Genomic DNA, 18,375 nt, shown 5'->3' on the forward strand with positions numbered 1-18,375 from the left:
AAAATACGTTTGTGTGCATGAGGCCTAAACTGAATGTTTTTTTTGTAGGTTGAATATTGTGAAAATAAAAAATAAAAAATTATGCCATAAAAGCTGTTTTTGTGTTTACCCCCAAACTAAATAGCTGAAACTGAATAAAAGTTAAAAATCAATAAGTTTTAAGTACTCCAAAATGATACCAATGAAAACTATCATATTAAGTACAGCAATGTATTATTTGAGCGATTAAATTATCTTTGTAAGACTAATACATATAGTAGAAATTTTTTTTTAATGTGCTTTAAAGGGTCAAAGAAAGCATTTTTCATCAATAAAGGAATCTATATTACATTAAAAAACAAACAAAAAAAAACCTTATACAAATTTGGTATGGCCAGGTCTGTAGCAACCAATGTGGGGAACGCTTTAAAAAAAATTACTGTCACATTTACTGTCAAAATTGCTGTCACATGTACCCTAGAATGGTATAAATAAAAACCCGGAAGTCCAGACACAGGTGGTTGAAAAAGAAAAAAGTTTTAGTTCTTAGAATATGGCAACACAAAAAAAGATTTATTTTTTAAAGTGATTTTTGTTCAAAACATAAAAAAACTATATACATTTGGTCTCTCAATAATGATACCGCCCATACTGAATAAACTTAGACTGTCAAATATACTGTACAATGAACAGTGTAAAAGCAAAAAAAAAAAAAAAATGTGAATAACTTGAATTAGATTCTCTTTTTAAAAACATATATTCTTTTAAATGTAGTAAATAATCTTGGTATCCCTGTAATTGTATTGAGCCACAAAATAAAAGGAAAGTAAGGCCTCATGCACACGACCATGGCCGTATTGCGGCCCACAAACAGCGGGTCTGCAATATGCAGGCACCAGTCGTGTGCTCCCTGCATCACGAATGTGGACCCATTCACTTGAGGAGCTGCGGTGCGCAGGGCCATTTGAAGGAATTTGGGGGCCCCAAGCAAAATAGACATGGAGGCCCCCCGCCACACCTTACGCACGCAAAGCCTACAGAAACCACAGTATAGCCATACAGTTTAAGTTCACCCACACTTTATATAAATAAAAAAGGAGGTTTACAGTGCAAATACTGCTGTTGCATTTAATGTGCATGAAATTTGAACAGTGCCATCCACAGATCCCCCCTAAACAGTGCCATCCACAGATCCCCCTCCCCTAAACAGTGCCATCCACAGATCTCCCCCTAAACAGTGCCATCCACAGATCTCCCCCCTAAACAGTGCCATCCACAGATCCCCCCTAAACAATGCCATCCACAGATCCCCCCTAAACAGTGACTTCCACAGATCCCCCCTCCCCTAAACAGTGCCATGATGGCACTGTTTAGGGGAGGGGGGATCTGTGGATGGCACTGTTTAGGGGGGATCTGTGGATGGCACTGTTTAGGGGGGATCTGTGGATGGCACTGTTTAGGGGGGATCTGTGGGTGGCACTGTTTAGGGGGGATCTGTGGGTGGCACTGTTTAGGGGGGATCTGTGGATGGCACTGTTTAGGGGGGATCTGTGGATGGCACTGTTTAGGGGGATCTGTGGATGGCACTGTTTAGGGGGGATCTGTGGATGGCACTGTTTAGGGGGGAGATCTGTGGGTGGCACTGTTTAGGGGAGGGGGGATCTGTGGATGGCACTGTTTAGGGGGGATCTGTGGATGGCACTGTTTAGGGGGGATCTGTGGATGGCACTGTTTAGGGGAGGGGGGATCTGTGGATGGCACTGTAGGGGGATCTGTGGATGGCACTGTTTAGGGGGATCTGTGGATGGCACTGTTTAGGGGGGATCTGTGGATGGCACTGTTTAGGGGGGAGATCTGTGGGTGGCACTGTTTAGGGGAGGGGGGATCTGTGGATGGCACTGTTTAGGGGGGATCTGTGGATGGCACTGTTTAGGGGGGATCTGTGGATGGCACTGTTTAGGGGAGGGGGGATCTGTGGATGGCACTGTAGGGGGATCTGTGGATGGCACTGCCATCCACAGATCCCCCTACAGTGCCACCAACAGATCCCCCTTCCCTGACGCTCACAGCAGTATATTTATAAACTAATCAGTAACTACTTTAACTTTAATCATTGCTCATTACTGAGCTCTTTACTTGGATTATTTGGATATCTTACTTTGTCTTAGCTCCGGTAACAGAAGGCAGTGCAGGCGGCGCTCACTCACTGATGTCACGCGCCTGCGCCGCCTAGTGGGAGGAGCAGGCGCGTGACGTCGCTCAGTGAGTGAGCGCCGCCCCCCGCACTGCCTGCTATTACCGGAGCTAAGACAAAGTAAGATATCCAAATAATCCAAGTAAAGAGCTCAGCAATGAGCAATGATTAAAGTTAAAGTAGTTACTGATTAGTTTATAAATATACTGCTGTGAGCGGCGTGGCCCTGTATATTCTAACCCCCAGGCAAGCGTCCCCGTCACCATGGGAACGCCTGGGGGTTAGAATATACCATCGGATTTGAGTTTTTACGCTCTCACTGAGCTAGTAAAACTCAGATCCGATGGTATATTCTAACCCGCAGGCAAGCGTCCCCGTCATCATGGGAACGCCTGGGGGTTAGAATATACCATCGGATCTTCTGAGTTACTCAGCTCTGCTTAGCCCCGGGCCAGCTCGGGGCCCCAAGCAATTGCTTGTTTTGCCTGTTGGGTAGCGACAGGCCTGGCGGTGCGGGACGGTGGCACAGAACCCCACGGAAGCACTATTTTTTTTGCGGCGCGGCCGGATCATGGACCCATTCAAGTTGAATGGGTCTCGATCCGTCTCAGCTGCCACAATGACGTTGCCCGTGCATTGGGGACCACAAATAGCAGTCCCCATTGCAGGGAACGGCCGCACAACAGCCGTGTGCATGAGGCCTAAGAAATTAACCCTCAAACCTCACTCACCTGTTACATCTTTGCAAATTCACATCACAGTTGTTAAGGCACATATATAAAATCATATAGTATAAAAGTTATAACTTTTCTTATAACGTATTCTTTAATTATCCACATTTTGGCATACAGAGGAAGAAACACCAAAGGAAAATGAACCTCCTCCACATTCAGGTGAGTTTATGCTGCTTTTGACCATTTTATATATTGTATTTACATTTTACCTGTTTGTGCTCTGCATTTCTTCTTTCTATCTGTCCTTGGGCTATTTTCTAAAGATGCAAAGTGGTATTGTTTTAATTACAGAGATATTAGCCTTTTTTGCATTATTAAAATTTCTCTACTGATTAATTTATAAGTATATCTTTATAGCAATGAATGCTCTATTTTCCTGATCAGGTATCACAGATTGAACACAGTATGCAGAAAGCTTCCATGCTTCTTATAGTAGTGCCTGCAGATAGCCAGCATTGGATTTTTAAATCTATGTCTGTTGAGGAGATTTGGAGTTAAAAATAAGACCTTAAAGGGGTTTATGACTTTCTGGTTACTGTTGACCAATGTGTTTGTAAGATGATTATATGGCACTTACTAACATAGCCTTTGTTCAAACTCTGTGCCATTTTCTATATTTCATAAGGTACACTACCTTGTTTGCCAGGTCTTTTGTGCTGTCCACACAGATGTCCTGTCCATAAAATGGCTGCTGATGGAGGGTCATGTGACCAGGCAAATCGTCTTCATTGATGTCTCTTCTGTTCAAATACATTACACCTGCTATCTGCTCTTGAAATTGTGGAAGTTTGCAGCAGAAGAAGTGGGTTTTAATAAAGAAAACACCACATGAAGATGATTTGTCTGATCACATGACCTTCCATTAGCGGCCATCTTATGGACAGGACCTCTGTGTTGACAGCACAGAAGATTCACCTAACAAGGGGACATGGCTTATGAAATATAGCAAACGGCACAGAATATCAACAATGACTAAATTAGCAATTGCGATATAGTCATTTTACATACACATTGACCAAAAGTAGCCAGAGGGTATGGCATGGGCACAGGAGCTGTACTCACATCATCCACAGTGGGAGCTGCTCTATAATGCACAGCCAGGCTTCCACTTCAATAGCTAAGATTGGAGCTAACTCCAAACCCAGCTGCTTATCCTAAATACTGCAGTATATTAGATAGCAACCACAGCATCTAAGAGAACTGATGGGGTAACTGACAATCCTATTGATTATGCACAAGGTGAAAAAGAAGCTCCAGCACCCGAGTAGATGTAATAAGAAATCCTGGTCTTTATTATCACCAAAAAATACAGGTGAATACAGCAAACAGTGAACTGACTCCCACTTTATCCCCAAGATCTACACGTTTCGAACGATGTTGTTCTTAGTCATGATCCTGACTAAGAACGACATCGTTCGAAACGCGTAGATCTTGGGGATAAAGTGGGAGTCAGTTCACTGTTTGCTGTATTCACCTGTATTTTTTGGTGATAATAAAGACCGGGATTTCTTATTACATCTACTCGGGTGCTGGAGCTTCTTTTTCACCTTGTGCATTATCTTTGAGGACTGGCTTGGGTCCGCCCCGTGCACCGACACACAGGATGAGAAGGTGAGCTGGCTGTAATCCTTTTTCTCGAATCCTATTGATTAGCCATGATACCATTGAAGGGTGTCAGTGGTTGCTATAGCAGCCGAGGAGGCTTAACTATGATACCTCCATTGCTGCATCTTAATATGTCTATTCCCAAAGATACACTGTAATACTGTATATTTACAAAATCATAGAAAAATGTAAAAATTAAGAAATTTCTAGCCCCCCCCAAGAAAGGGTAAAACAAGTGAAAATGTATATGTACCCCAAATTGGGCAATTCAAAAATAGAACTCATCCTATAAAAACTGTCACGGCTGTGTCATGGTTTGGTGGTAGTGGACCGTAACACTTCCTCTTTAAAGGGTTGTCTCACCTCCTAATTTACTGGCTCCCTCGCGGCTCTTGGGGCCTCAGTTCCCTGCCTGCTAGGGGCAGAGCTGAAGGCACAGTGAGCAGGGCAGGGAGGATGCAACCCTGCCCCTTGCTTGTCCGTGCGCGCACCCTGTAAATCCTATGAGCTTGTAGTAAAGGTCAGATGAGGTCGCCGGGCCGTGTCGTGGCTGGGAGTGACTGCACTTGCACAATAATTTGTTCACGCTTGCTCCCGTGATACCTGGTCTCCAGATCAGCCGGCCGATAGAGTTCCTGTGCACCTGCGCGGCCACCGCTGATAACATTACAGTGGTGGCTGTAACCCCTAGAAACGAGCATCGAATTTGGGGCACTTTAAAGAGGAATAAGAGGTGACAGAGACAAATTGGAAAATAAATCTATATTACAGAAACCATCCTAGAAATACAAGGAAGTGATTAAATGGTGATTACTGAGGTGAGACAACCCCTTTAAGGTTGTTTTCCCTTCCCATTCTGGTGGGTATGGGGTTAAACTGTGAGCAAGGTGGAGCTGGGTGTGGGCTCTTATAGTATTATAGTACTTGAGCTTGGAGCCTGAGGTTAGTGGGACTTGAGCTTCTTGTGGAGCTGGAGTTATGCTGCCATCCTGGACCTTACCATCTGTCCAGTTTGAGGGCCACCTTGTTGGACATAGATTGTCATCCCTTATGTATTCTCCATGTTCCCTACCTTACCTGTGTTGATGTTTGGTGTGGGTTTATGTTCAGGGTGTGGTGTACGACTTGTAGTTTCATGTCTGGTATTTTGGTGTTGTTCGGCCAGCATGTATGCAAGACGTTTCCCTGTGTGTTGTGCCTCTAGTGAGGGGGCACCTGGGTTCCTCGAAGGGGGAACTGCATTGACCACCTGCCTGCAGAAGTGGGCTCCAGGATTTTCCGGAGGGGGACCCACTAGTCAGTAGCAGTTGTGGTTTCATCTAGTTGTAGTGGCAGGTAAGTGCTTTTGTTCCAGTGTGTGTTGCTTGCATTGGGTACTTACCTGCCAATCTGGTTTATGCTACTGTCTGTCCCATTCCTTGTTGCTAGACCTGCTGGAGACTCCTTTTCATCCGTGTCGTGGATGAACAGGTCGTCTCCTAACCCTGACATTATTACCAGGGATCTCTAGGGTTAGTAGGGCCCAAGGTTCTGGGTATGAGCTCTCCCACCATTAGGGTTCGCTCATACAGTTAGAGGTCAGGGCTAGAATTTAGGGATGTGTTAGAAGGTGACCTGCTCCCTTTATGCCTAGTGGCATATCCCACCAACCTACATTGTATGGTGTGGAGTGTCCCCCCACTCCCCACCGTGACAAAAACATGCCCCCATACATCTACATCAATGAAAAAAATAAAAAAAAGCTGTGCTCTTGGAATACAATAAAGAAGAAGAAAAACAAAAATACAAAATTGGTCCCATCTGGAAATTCACTGCATATTCAGGATAAACCTTAAAAGCCTGTGTGGATCCCACCTCTGGAACATGCTGCTTTGTCGAGAACGAGGACCTGTATCACACAACACTCTTCATTCACTTCTATGGCATTTCTGAAAATATATGTTCTTACTTGGCTATTAGTCCCATAAAACAAAATGGAGATGCCGCCCAAGTATGGCCACCCTGTGGTGCAAGATGGAGACCCGTTCTCAAGATTATGCAGGTCCCACATCACTAGGAAATTTGCAGCATGCTGCAGGGGTGTACGTGTGTGGCCAGATGGGAGTAGTAGTAGTAGTACTCATAGTACTGACGCTCCCTGGGTTTGTGCAGTCATGTGGGAGGGCATATCTTTCTTACTTTTGGGGCACACTCTGGTTCTGGGATCCTCCTGCCTGAGGATGGTTGAGATGCCCTTGATGTTGAAGGTTTTGAGGTGTAAGGCAGGGTCCCTGAAGCTTGAGTCAATGATGACAATAGGGTTTGTTGCTACAAACTCACTGTACTTTACTGTAGCAGTTAATGGATAAGTCACACAAGCGCTGTACACATCAAATGCAGGTTCAGCAGTTTGCATATGCAATACCCAAGGTTGTGCAGGGAGGGCTAGTCTCTCTCTTTCTCTCTCTCTCTCTGTTTAATCAAACAATGCAATCTTATTTCCCAGCCTAAGAGGTACAATATCACTTTTCTGGATCTACAGTACTTAGATACCCCAGTATCCTCAAAGGAATACAGTGTCTGGACAGTGGATCCTTTCTGTCCTGTTTTATATAATGGGATCTTTGATCTGGCCTCTAAACATTTCCTTGAGAGCTGTCACTTTTGTGACTTGTAATCCACAGAGTAGGGAGATTCCTTATGTCTCTGTTCCACACTGCTGTCTAGCTGTTCACAGGTCTGCAGCTCACTAGACACTTAATTTTCTCCTAGAGAAGAAAGTGTGGTGCCCGCTTAGCCACCAGGGACTGCCCTCTGCTTTCTCTCCATACAAAGCCTATTGGACATGTTACATGAAATACAGTAAAATTTTCAATGCTTTGCAGTGAGGGCACTGCACATTTGTGGAAAATCCTGAGAATATGTCAAAGGCCTCATGCACACGACCATGCCGTTTTTTGCGGTCCACAAACCGCGGATCCGCAAAGATAGGAAGCCGCCCATGTGCCTTCCGCAATTTGCGGAACGGAACGGGTGGCCCATTGTAGACATGCCTATTCTTGTCTGCAAAACGGACAAAAATAGGACATGCTATATTTTTTTAGTGGGGCCTCGGAACAGAGCAACGGATGTGGACAGCACACGGAGTGCTGTCCGCATCTTTTGCGGCGCCATTGACGTGAATAGGGCCGCATCCGAGCCGCAAAAACTGCGGCGCGGATGCGGACCCGATAAACGGTCTTGAGGCCATAAGCGTATAGTTAGCCTTTTAAGGCCCAAACAGGTCCATTCTTAAAAAAAAAAAATCAAATACAACTAAATGATAACTGACATACAGCATAATTTTGAGCTCTTGATTAGAGGGTCATTTTAATACATTTCCTTAATTAGTTTGCATAATTATGAATTATATTATTTATATAGTTTCTCCTCATTTTAAAGGGTTGGTTGCAAGATTTTTGACAGCATTACAAGAAGACAGAGCTCCCCATCGGCGCTTATCTGATAAGATAAATGTGGCTAGCATTTCCTCAGTGGCCATGCAAGAAGAAGACTCTGATGTGGTTGAAGTACGTTTGAAAAATGGAACGCAGAATGAACTGGAGACTCTATTGAATGGAGAAGTCCTTAGCTTTGAAGAGCAGAGCTGGATGGATATGAAAGGTACTGTATAAGTCAGCTTTAAAAGGGTTGTGTCGTCTGAGACTCTGGTATATCTCAAGGATATGCCATTAATGACATGATGTGTGCGGGTCCCCAGAACAGGACCCCCGAAGTGAACAGAGAGCCTGGCTCTGCTATCTCAGGTATTCTCATAGAAGTGAATGAAGCAATGGCCATGCTTGCACAGTGCACTCTCCATTCATTTCTACCGGACTGCCAAAATAGCTGAGTGTGCTCAGTGTGCTCCCATAGGAATTAATGGAGAGCATGCTGCACATGCGTGGTGCGCTCACCTTCACTGTCAGGGGCCTGTCAAAGTCCCAGATGACACAAACGATAAAAAATTTTTAAAAACAGGCGGCACTAACCACAGTAGTGAATAAGCTTCATTATTATTGCATCTATAAATATCTCTCTGGTTGACAAGGCAGGGGCGACAAACATACCATACCGGCGAACAGCAAGTGAAATTAATTATCTCGAAAGTTGTGTTATCTCCAAGATACTGTACTTCATTGAATGATTTCGGCATTTGATTATTCAACTTAAAAGACAAATTTAAAACTGGGATCCGAAGTTGGCTTCTTTACCCAGGTACTCGTAGATACTGAAGTTGACCTAAGATCCCAGTTTTAAAATTGCTTTCAAGTTGACTGAAGCTTGTGTCGCTCAACTCTAGTGAGAACCTTCCAACCCCTGTGGGAGTTTTACAAGAAATGGTTGAAGATACGTGTGTAGAATGTTCTTTGCATTGTTTACTTATATGATACAATCTCCATTTTCAATGTAGTTACACACGGTATTGTCATAAGGGATCATTTGCCTTAGTAGGTCTAGTATTTTACACCCGATGGTGCCAATAGTTAAGGCCCTCGTGTTCAGGTACAACAATAAAAATAAGGTACGGTAGAAGATGCAGCTACGAGACGAACAATTTAATGGTTATAAATAGATTATTAGACATTTCTAAAGTAATTTTTGATTAATTGTTTCAGAGGTTTTCATATTTTCTCCAATTACATCAAATGTAACGGTGATGTTTCCATCTGGAGCTGGAGTAGAAGTGAGAGCCATTAAAGGATTTCTGAGCGTCTCCGTTCTTCTCCCTGAAATATTCCAAAACAAAACCAGTGGGCTTCTAGGAGTCATGAACAGTGATCCTGACGATGACTTCACTCTGAGGAATGGTACACAACTGCCAAGTTCTGCTAGCCCAGAAGAAATTTTCAGCTTTGGTGCAGATTGTGAGTATTAACACAGAACTGATGTAGACATATTCATCTTATCACCCAAACATTGCATCAGATATATAAATCTTACTAAAGGTGTGATCATTAATATATTGTATAAAACTGGTGATTCTAGTTTTGAGTGTGCCGTTAGAAGATGCTTATTTATTCAGCAAGTAATTATTTCTCAGGAGTGTGGATTTTCTTTCACAATAATGTATCTCATAATAAGTTTATAATATCCATGCTGCTTAACCCTTTAGGGTACCTTCATACGATGGGTTTTGAAAACACGCTTTTAAAATCCGTGCAGAATCCATGCTGGTTTTAAAAGCAGGTTTTATTCGGGTCTTTTTTGCTTGTTTTTTGGGACTACATACTTCAATGCAAATCTGCATTTCTACTCACGTTTTTTGTGCACAAACCACGCAAAAAATGAGCAGACGGTTATGGACCATAAGGCAATTACTGCTACTTTCCATTCATTTCAGTGGGAAATTCAGAGCAGATTATGCGCCGAGAAAGGGCAAGTGCTGCTTTTCATTGAAATGAATAGGAGGCTTTTCAGAGGTTTTTTTGGGCACTGATTCTGCACTGAAAGTGCACCAAAAAACTCAGTGTGAATGAGCCTTATTTTGGTGTTTAAGATGCAGCTTTTATTTTTTTTTATCTGTGACACATTGTTCTTTATGCTAGTGGAAACATTTCGACAATTATCTTTGGGGTTAATTTATGAAAACATTTCCAGAACATTTGTAAAAATTAGCAATTTTCAAAATCTGAATTTTTCTGCTTTTAAGGCCTCATGCACATAACCATATATCTGTTTTTGTGGTCCACAAATGCGGATACCGGTTGTGTGACTCCCACATTTTCCCCTTCCACGGGTCCCATAAAATGACCAAGAATAGGACATGTTCTATTCTTTTTTGCAGAGACGCAGAACAGACATACTGAGGCAGACAGCACGGTTGTGTGCATGAGCCCTAAGACAGATAGTCAAACCACACAAAATAACTTAATTAGTGTTGATCGAGCACCAAAATGCCCAAATAGAACACTTTGCGATGCTCGGGTGTTCCACCGAGCCACCGAGCACAATGGAAGTCAATGAGAACCCCAGGCACCCCCTGCTCTGAAGAGGGGAGGGTGTTGGGACTCTAGTTCAGCTTAGGAGTCCCTGCTTTGACTCCATATACAGCTATGTCCATATATAGAGTCAGTGCTTGGGGACACACTGTGTATTTTAATCTAATTCAGCCTCTATTTCAGAAAAGTTTCTGCCAGGATTCAAACTCCCAACCTTCTGTATTAGAGGCAAGGCACTTAACCACTCAGCTATAAAAGCTGCATAGCCAGTTACTTTGAAGAGGACCTTTCACCAGAATTAAACTTCTAAAGTAACTATACAGGCATGTAGAGCGGCGCCCAGGGATCTCCCTGCACTTACTGTTATACCTGGGCGCCGCTCCGTTCTCCTGTAATTGCCTCCGGTATCTTTATAGTTAGGCTCCACCCAGGGGAACCTGCCGGCGCAAACGGGAGAACGGAGCGTCGCCCAGGTATAACAGTAAGTGCAGGGCGGTCCCTGGGCGCCGCTCTACATGCCTGTATAGTTACTTTAGAAGTTTAATTCTGGTGAAAGGTCCTCTTTAAAGAAATTAAAATAATTTCTGTTCTGAAGGGACTTTAAAAGGACGGTATATTAGAAAGCTCCATAACTCCAAGCATTTAAAAAAAATGTACCCCTGTACAGGAAATAACGCAAAATAGAGATTACATTGAAAAAAATAAACTTAAAGGGAACCTGTCACCGGGATTTTGTGTATAGAGCTGAGGACATGGGCTGCTAGATGGCCGCTAGCACATCCGCAATACCTAGTCCCCATAGCTCTGTGTGCTTTTGTTGTGTAAAAAAAACTATTTGATACATATGCAAATTAACCTGAGATGAGTCCTGTACATGAGATGAGTCAGAGACAGGACTCATCTCAGGTTAATTTGCATATGTATCAAATAGTTTTTTTTACACAACAAAAGCACACAGAGCTATGGGGACTGGGTATTGCGGATGTGCTAGCGGCCATCTAGCAGCCCATGTCCTCAGCTCTATACACAAAATCTTGGTGACAGGTTCCCTTAAATTTTAATAATTTTTTTCTGTAAGGGTACTTTCACACTTGCGGCAGAGTGATCCGGCAAGCAGTTCCATCACCGGATCTGCCTGCCGGAAATCTGCATGCAAACGGATAGCATTTGTAGACGGATCTGGATGAGGATCCGTCTCACAAATGCATTGCAAGAACGGATCCATCTGTCCGTTTGTCATATGGACAAACGGATACGTTTATATATATTTTTTCAAATTTTTAAAGGTCTGCGAACGCGCAGACCGAAAGGACGTTTCCGGCATTGCAGTATTTTTAATGACTGATCCGGCACTAATACATTCCTATGGAATTAGTGTTTAGTTTTTTGGGCCGGAGATAAAACCGCAGCATGCTGCGGTATTATCTCCGTCCTGAACAGTCATAAAGACTGAACTGAGGACATCCTGATGCATCCTGAACGGATTGCTCTCCATTCAGAATGCATGGGTATAAAACTGATCAGTTCTTTTCCGGTATAGAGCCCCTGTGACGGAACTCAGTGCCGGAAAAGAAAAACGTTAGTGTGAAAGTACCCTTACACAACAGGTGTTGAAAGAGAATCCAAACTCAATATTTATTATCAAGATTCTCCAGTTTTGACAAATATCCCATAAGTGGCACTAGTGTGCTAGCTGACCAAAACACAGGCTTCAAAAATAAAGAAGCACCTAAGGCTTAGATCACATGAGTGACGTGAGCCCCATTAATTTTTATGGGGCCATGTAAAAAAATGCCCAATATAGAACATGCTGAGATTTTCACGGACAGCAGAGATGATCGGTAAGAAACAATGCTCATTTGTAGATTGTAAGCCCACGCAGGTAGGGCCCTCTATCCTTCTGTACCAGATTGTAACTCTTCTTGTTAATGCCTAGTGCAATTGTCTGTATTATGTAAGGGCACTCCTTTTCATATGTACAGCGCCATGGAATAAACTGCGCTTTAATAATAATAAATAATAATATTCACATACCCAATAAAATGAATCAATCAAGATTCAGTCTGAATGCTATCAGTTCACAACACACATTGCATTTCATTTTCAATGGGGGTTCGGGGGTGTTTGGCCCACAGGCTGCTTTGCTTGGGGTTCATTGTCATTTGATCTCTTTGTGTGTACAATACTGTCACATTAGGTATTTCAGTTATAACCAAATAGTGCATTAATGTCTGTTCAAATATATTAAACTAAAACAAAGTATTAGGAAATGCCTATTCATGTAATCTCTCTTTCCCAGGGGCGGTGACAGAAGAAAGCTCAATCTTTCAGTATGACTCTCCAGAATTGATCAGCAGTTATAAACTAAAACATGACCCAGATTTTATTCCCACATTTAAAGTTGATGACAATGATACTCTGGCTCAAGATGCCAAAATCTTGTGTGGCAATGATATGTTCTGCACATTTGATGTCTTAACAACAAAAAGTTTGGATATTGGCAATGCTACCAAGATCTCCTATACCAGTCACAGAGCATTGGTGGACAGTCTACAACCAGGTAAGAGAATGCAAACCTTAATGTTATCTAACCTTACTATCGAACAAATTAGTAATAGTTATATACTATATTAATTGCATTAATGCAGCTTAAAATTTGAATTTTTTAATTTAAATTTAGAATTTTGTGAAAAGGTACAATATTCTAGACTCAGAGTGTCACACTCTAGTCAGCTAATTAATCCATAGCCCCTGAGCAAAGGGTACCTCAAAATTGAGACTTTGGGGTTTCATAAGCTTTAAGCCATAATCATCCAAAAAAAGGCTTGAAATATCTCGCTTTGCATGTAATGAGTCTATCTCATATATTAGTTTCATCTGTTAAGTTGCATTACTGAAGTAAATGAACTTTGCACGATATTCAAATTTTTCGAGTTGTTACCTGTAGGTATTAACTATATTGTAGTATTGTAGTTTATTCTGCCACATCATAGACAGATGTGGCAGAATAAAGCAGTTCTTAAGGTGGCCATACACAGTCCATAGCTGTCAGGTGATCAGCAATCACTCCCGACTAAATCACCCCCCCCCTCCCTCCCGAATTCACCATAGATATTCGGCTCAGCCAAACATACATGTGTTGTCAGTGGGAAAAGAGGAAAAATCCACTTCCAGAAACTTCCGGCAGCAGCGTATCTCTTGGGAGGACAAAAGTATCAAGCAAAAAATTCAAGTTCAGCCAATCCTTTATTTTCCTAACATCGTCAGTTGAAGAAGAGACATTAGCTCCTCCTTAGATTGTCAGATAAACCCTACATTCTTGGCAAAACACTAATGTAAATGGTGTCCTTTACACTACTGGTAGTCAACCTGGTATGTTGTGGAGGTGTTCAATTCATTCCTCGAAGGGGTTGTGCAGCAAGTACATATTGATTACCTATCCTGTTGAAACCACCAACAAACACCATTAATGAGTTGAATTGAATTAATCCCTGGATTCTTCCCAGGCGACTGCATGCAGTGGATAGTTGCACACTATAATATTACCAGATAGTGATACAGAGCTTTATGTAACGGAGAAGAATACAGGTCATCAGTAGTATGTACAGTATGATTTCATACATTGTAATCATTGTCATTCCTTTTCGCAGTGGTCACATGTGGCAGGCTCGCTCCACCAGCAAACGGTACAAAGAACGGAACAAATTATTTAGTTGGTTCTCTCATCACATTGAGTTGTAATAGTGGTTTTGTGATGACTGGATCCAAGCAGAGAACATGCCAAGCTGATGGTAAATGGTCTGGCGAACCAACCATGTGTATTCTAGGTATGAGAAATACTATTTAAGCTTTCTGCCTTGTTGGGTGTCTTAGATGCCATTGTCTCATTATTTCTCCTAGTTTCCTTTACTACCAATTGTGCTAGCAATTTCATTTACACTCTCCTGGCTGTGTTTGTAGTATTAATGAGGCCACTCTTGCTATTATTGAAGGTATTTTCTGGGACTCATGTATTGATGACCTGTCCTCAGGATAGGTCATCAATATCTGATAGGTGGGAATCCAACTCCATGTACCTCCACCGATCAGCTGTTTGAAGAGACTGCAGCCCATCAGTGAATGCTGCAACATCTTCCTGTTGCAGTAATGTCATGTTCATTGGTCACAAATCTGCTCAAAGAGCTTCTAATTTTCATATAGTGAGTATAGCAGTAATGCAATCTACTTTTATTCATATTTTCTGCGTTTGCATGTGTCTTTGACTTTGTACATAAAGAATTGTACTGCTACTTAACCACCTCCCGACCGCCTAACGCACCGATGCGTCCGGGAGGTGGTTGATTTGTTCCTCCTGGATGCATCGGCGCGTCATCTCGCGATACCCGAGATTTCCTGTGAACGCGCGCACGCAGGCGCGCGCGCTCACAGGAACAGAAGGTAAGCGAGTGGATCTCCAGCCTGCCAGCGGCGATCGTTCGCTGGCAGGCTGGAGATGTGATTTTTTTTAACCCCTAAAGGTATATTAGACGCTGTTTTGATAACAGCGTCTAATATACCTACTACCTGGTCCTCTGGTGGTCCCTTTTGTTAGGATCGACCACCAGAGGACACAGGTAGGTCAGTGAAGTCGCACCAAACACTACACTCCACCCCCTACCTCCCCCCTGTCACTTATTAACCCCTTATAAACCCCTGATCACCCCATATAAACTCCCTGATCACCCCCCCTGTCATTGATCACCCCCCTGTCATTGATCACCCCCCTGTCAGGCTCCGTTCAGACGTCCGTATGATTTTTACGGATCCACAGATACATGGATTGGATCCGCAAAACACATACGGACGTCTGAATGGAGCCTTACAGGGGGGTGATCAATGACAGGCGGGTGATCACCCATATAGATTCCCTGATCACCCCCTGTCATTGATCACCCCCCTGTCATTGATCACCCCCCTGCAAGGCTCCATTCAGACGTCCGTATGATTTTTACGGATCCATGGATACATGGATCGGATCCGCAAAACACATGCGGACGTCTGAATGGAGCCTTACAGGGGGGTGATCATCCCATATACACTCCCTGATCACCCCCTGTCATTGATCACCCCCCTGTAAGGCTCCATTCAGACGTCCGCATGTGTTTTGCGGATCCGATCCATGCATCCATGGATCCGTAAAAATCATGCGGACGTCTGAATGGAGCCTTACCAGGGGGGTGATCAATGACAGGGGGTGATCACCCATATACACTCCCTGATCTCCCCCTGTCATTGATCACCCCCCTGTAAGGCTCCATTCAGACGTCCGCATGTGTTTTGCGGATCCGATCCATGTATCCATGGATCCGTAAAAATCATACGGACGTCTGAATGGAGCCTGACAGGGGGGGTGATCAGTGACAGGGGGGTGATCAATGATGGAGGTGATCAGGGAGTCTATATGGGTGATCACCCCCCTGTCATTGATCACCCCCCTGTCATTGATCACCCTCCCCTGTAAGGCTCCATTCAGACATTTTTTTGGCTCAAGTTAGCGGAAATATATATTTTTTTTGTTTGTTTTTTCTTACTAAGTCTCATATTCCACTAACTTGTGTCAAAAAATAAAATCTCACATGAACTCACCATACCCCTCACCGAATCCAAATGCGTAAACATTTTTAGACATTTATATTCCAGACTTCTTCTCACGCTTTAGGGCCCCTAAAAAGCCAGGGCAGTATAAATACCCCACATGTGACCCCATTTCGGAAAGAAGACACCCCACGGTATTCCGTGAGGGGCATATTGAGTCCATGAAAGATTGAAATTTTTGTCCTAAGTTAGCGGAAAGTGAGACTTTGTGAGAAAAAAACAAAAAAAAAAAAATTTCCGCTAACTTATGCAAAAAAATAAAAATTCTATGAACTCGCCAGGCCCCTCATTGAATACCTTGGGGTGTCTTCTTTCCAAAGTGGGGTCACATGTGGGGTATTTATACTGCCCTGGCTTTTTAGAAGCCCTAAAGCGTGAGAAGAAGTCTGGGATCTAAATGTCTAAAAATGCCCTCCTAAAAGGAATTTGGGCACCTTTGCGCATCTAGGCTGCAAAAAAGTGTCACACATCTGGTATCGCCGTACTCAGGAGAAGTTGGGCAATGTGTTTTGGGGTGTCATTTTACATATACCCATGCTGGGTGAGAGAAATATCTTGGTCAAATGCCAACTTTGTATAAAAAAATGGGAAAAGTTGTCTTTTGCCAAGATATTTCTCTCACCCAGCATGGGTATATGTAAAATGACACCCCAAAACACATTCCCCAACTTCTCCTGAGTACGGCGATACCAGATGTGTGACACTTTTTTGATGCCAAGGTGGGCAAAGGGGCACATATTCCAAAGTCAAATGCCAACTTTGTATAAAAAAATGGGAAAAGTTGTCTTTTGCCAAGATATTTCTCTCACCCAGCATGGGTATATGTAAAATGACACCCCAAAACACATTCCCCAACTTCTCCTGAGTACGGCGATACCAGATGTGTGACACTTTTTTGATGCCAAGGTGGGCAAAGGGGCACATATTCCAAAGTGCACCTTTCGGATTTCGCAGGCCATTTTTTACACATTTTGATTGCAAAGTAATTCTCACACATATGGGCCCCTAAATTGCCAGGGCAGTATAACTACACCACAAGTGACCCCATTTTGGAAAGAAGACACCCCAAGGTATTCCGTGAGGGGCATGGCGAGTTCCTAGAATTTTTTATTTTTTGTCGCAAGTTAGTGGAATATGAGACTTTGTAAGGAAAGAAGAGAAAAAAAAAATCATCATTTTCCGCTAACTTGTGACAAAAATAAATAAATTCTAGGAACTCGCCATGCCCCTCACGGAATACCTTGGGGTGTCTTCTTTCCAAAATGGGGTCACTTGTGGGGTAGTTATACTGCCCTGGCAATTTAGGGGCCCAAATGTGTGAGAAGTACCTTGCAATCAAAATGTGTAAAAAATGACCGGCGAAACCCGAAAGGTGCACTTTGGAATATGTGCCCCTTTGCCCACCTTGGCAGCAAAAAAGTGTGACACATCTGGTATCGCCGTACTCAGGAGAAGTTGGGGAATGTATTTTGGGGTGTCATTTTACATATACCCATGCTGGGTGAGAAAAATATCTTGGTCAAATGCCAACTTTGTATAAAAAAATGGGAAAAGTTTTCTTTTGCCAAGATATTTCTCTCACCCAGCATGGGTATATGTAAAATGACACCCCAAAACACATTCCCCAACTTCTCCTGAGTACGGCGATACCAGATGTGTGACACTTTTTTGATGCCAAGGTGGGCAAAGGGGCACATATTCCAAAGTGCACCTTTCGGATTTCACCGGTCATTTTTTACAGATTTTGATTGCAAAGTACTTCTCACACATATGGGCCCCTAAATTGCCAGGGCAGTATAACTACCCCACAAGTGACCCCATTTTGGAAAGAAGACACCCCAAGGTATTCTGTGAGGGGCATGGTGAGTTCCTAGAATTTTTTATTTTTTGTCGCAAGTTAGTGGAATATGAGACTTTGTAAGAAAAAAATAAAAATAAAATCATCATCATTTTCCGCTAACTTGTGACAAAAAATAAAAAGTTCTATGAACTCACTATGCCCATCAGCGAATACCTTAGGGTGTCTACTTTCCGAAATGGGGTCATTTGTGGGGTTTTTCTACTGTTTGGGCATTGTAGAACCTCAGGAATCATGACAGGTGCTCAGAAAATCAGAGCTGTTTCAAAAAGCGGAAATTCACATTTTTGTACCATAGTTTGTAAACGCCATAACTTTTACCCAAACCATTTTTTTTTTTTGCCCAAACATTTTTTTTTCATCAAAGACATGTAGAACAATAAATTTGGCGAAAAATTTATATATGGATGT

General features: G+C 42.9%; 1 protein-coding gene across 2 annotated transcripts in view; it reads left to right on the top strand.

Annotated features, from left to right (window-relative positions):
• LOC122924584 overlaps positions 1–18,375 on the top strand; it is a 326,694-nt gene that overhangs the window by 115,035 nt on the left and 193,284 nt on the right. For both annotated transcript variants that reach the window (XM_044275832.1, XM_044275833.1), the window contains exons 10-14: positions 3,025–3,066; positions 7,933–8,154; positions 9,150–9,398; positions 12,772–13,032; positions 14,123–14,299. In XM_044275832.1, the coding sequence (XP_044131767.1) occupies positions 3,025–3,066; positions 7,933–8,154; positions 9,150–9,398; positions 12,772–13,032; positions 14,123–14,299 (951 nt within the window). The remainder of the gene's footprint in view (positions 1–3,024; positions 3,067–7,932; positions 8,155–9,149; positions 9,399–12,771; positions 13,033–14,122; positions 14,300–18,375) is intronic.

Source organism: Bufo gargarizans, chromosome 1 (genome assembly GCF_014858855.1).
Source record: "Bufo gargarizans isolate SCDJY-AF-19 chromosome 1, ASM1485885v1, whole genome shotgun sequence".
Lineage (NCBI taxonomy): Eukaryota > Metazoa > Chordata > Amphibia > Anura > Bufonidae > Bufo > Bufo gargarizans.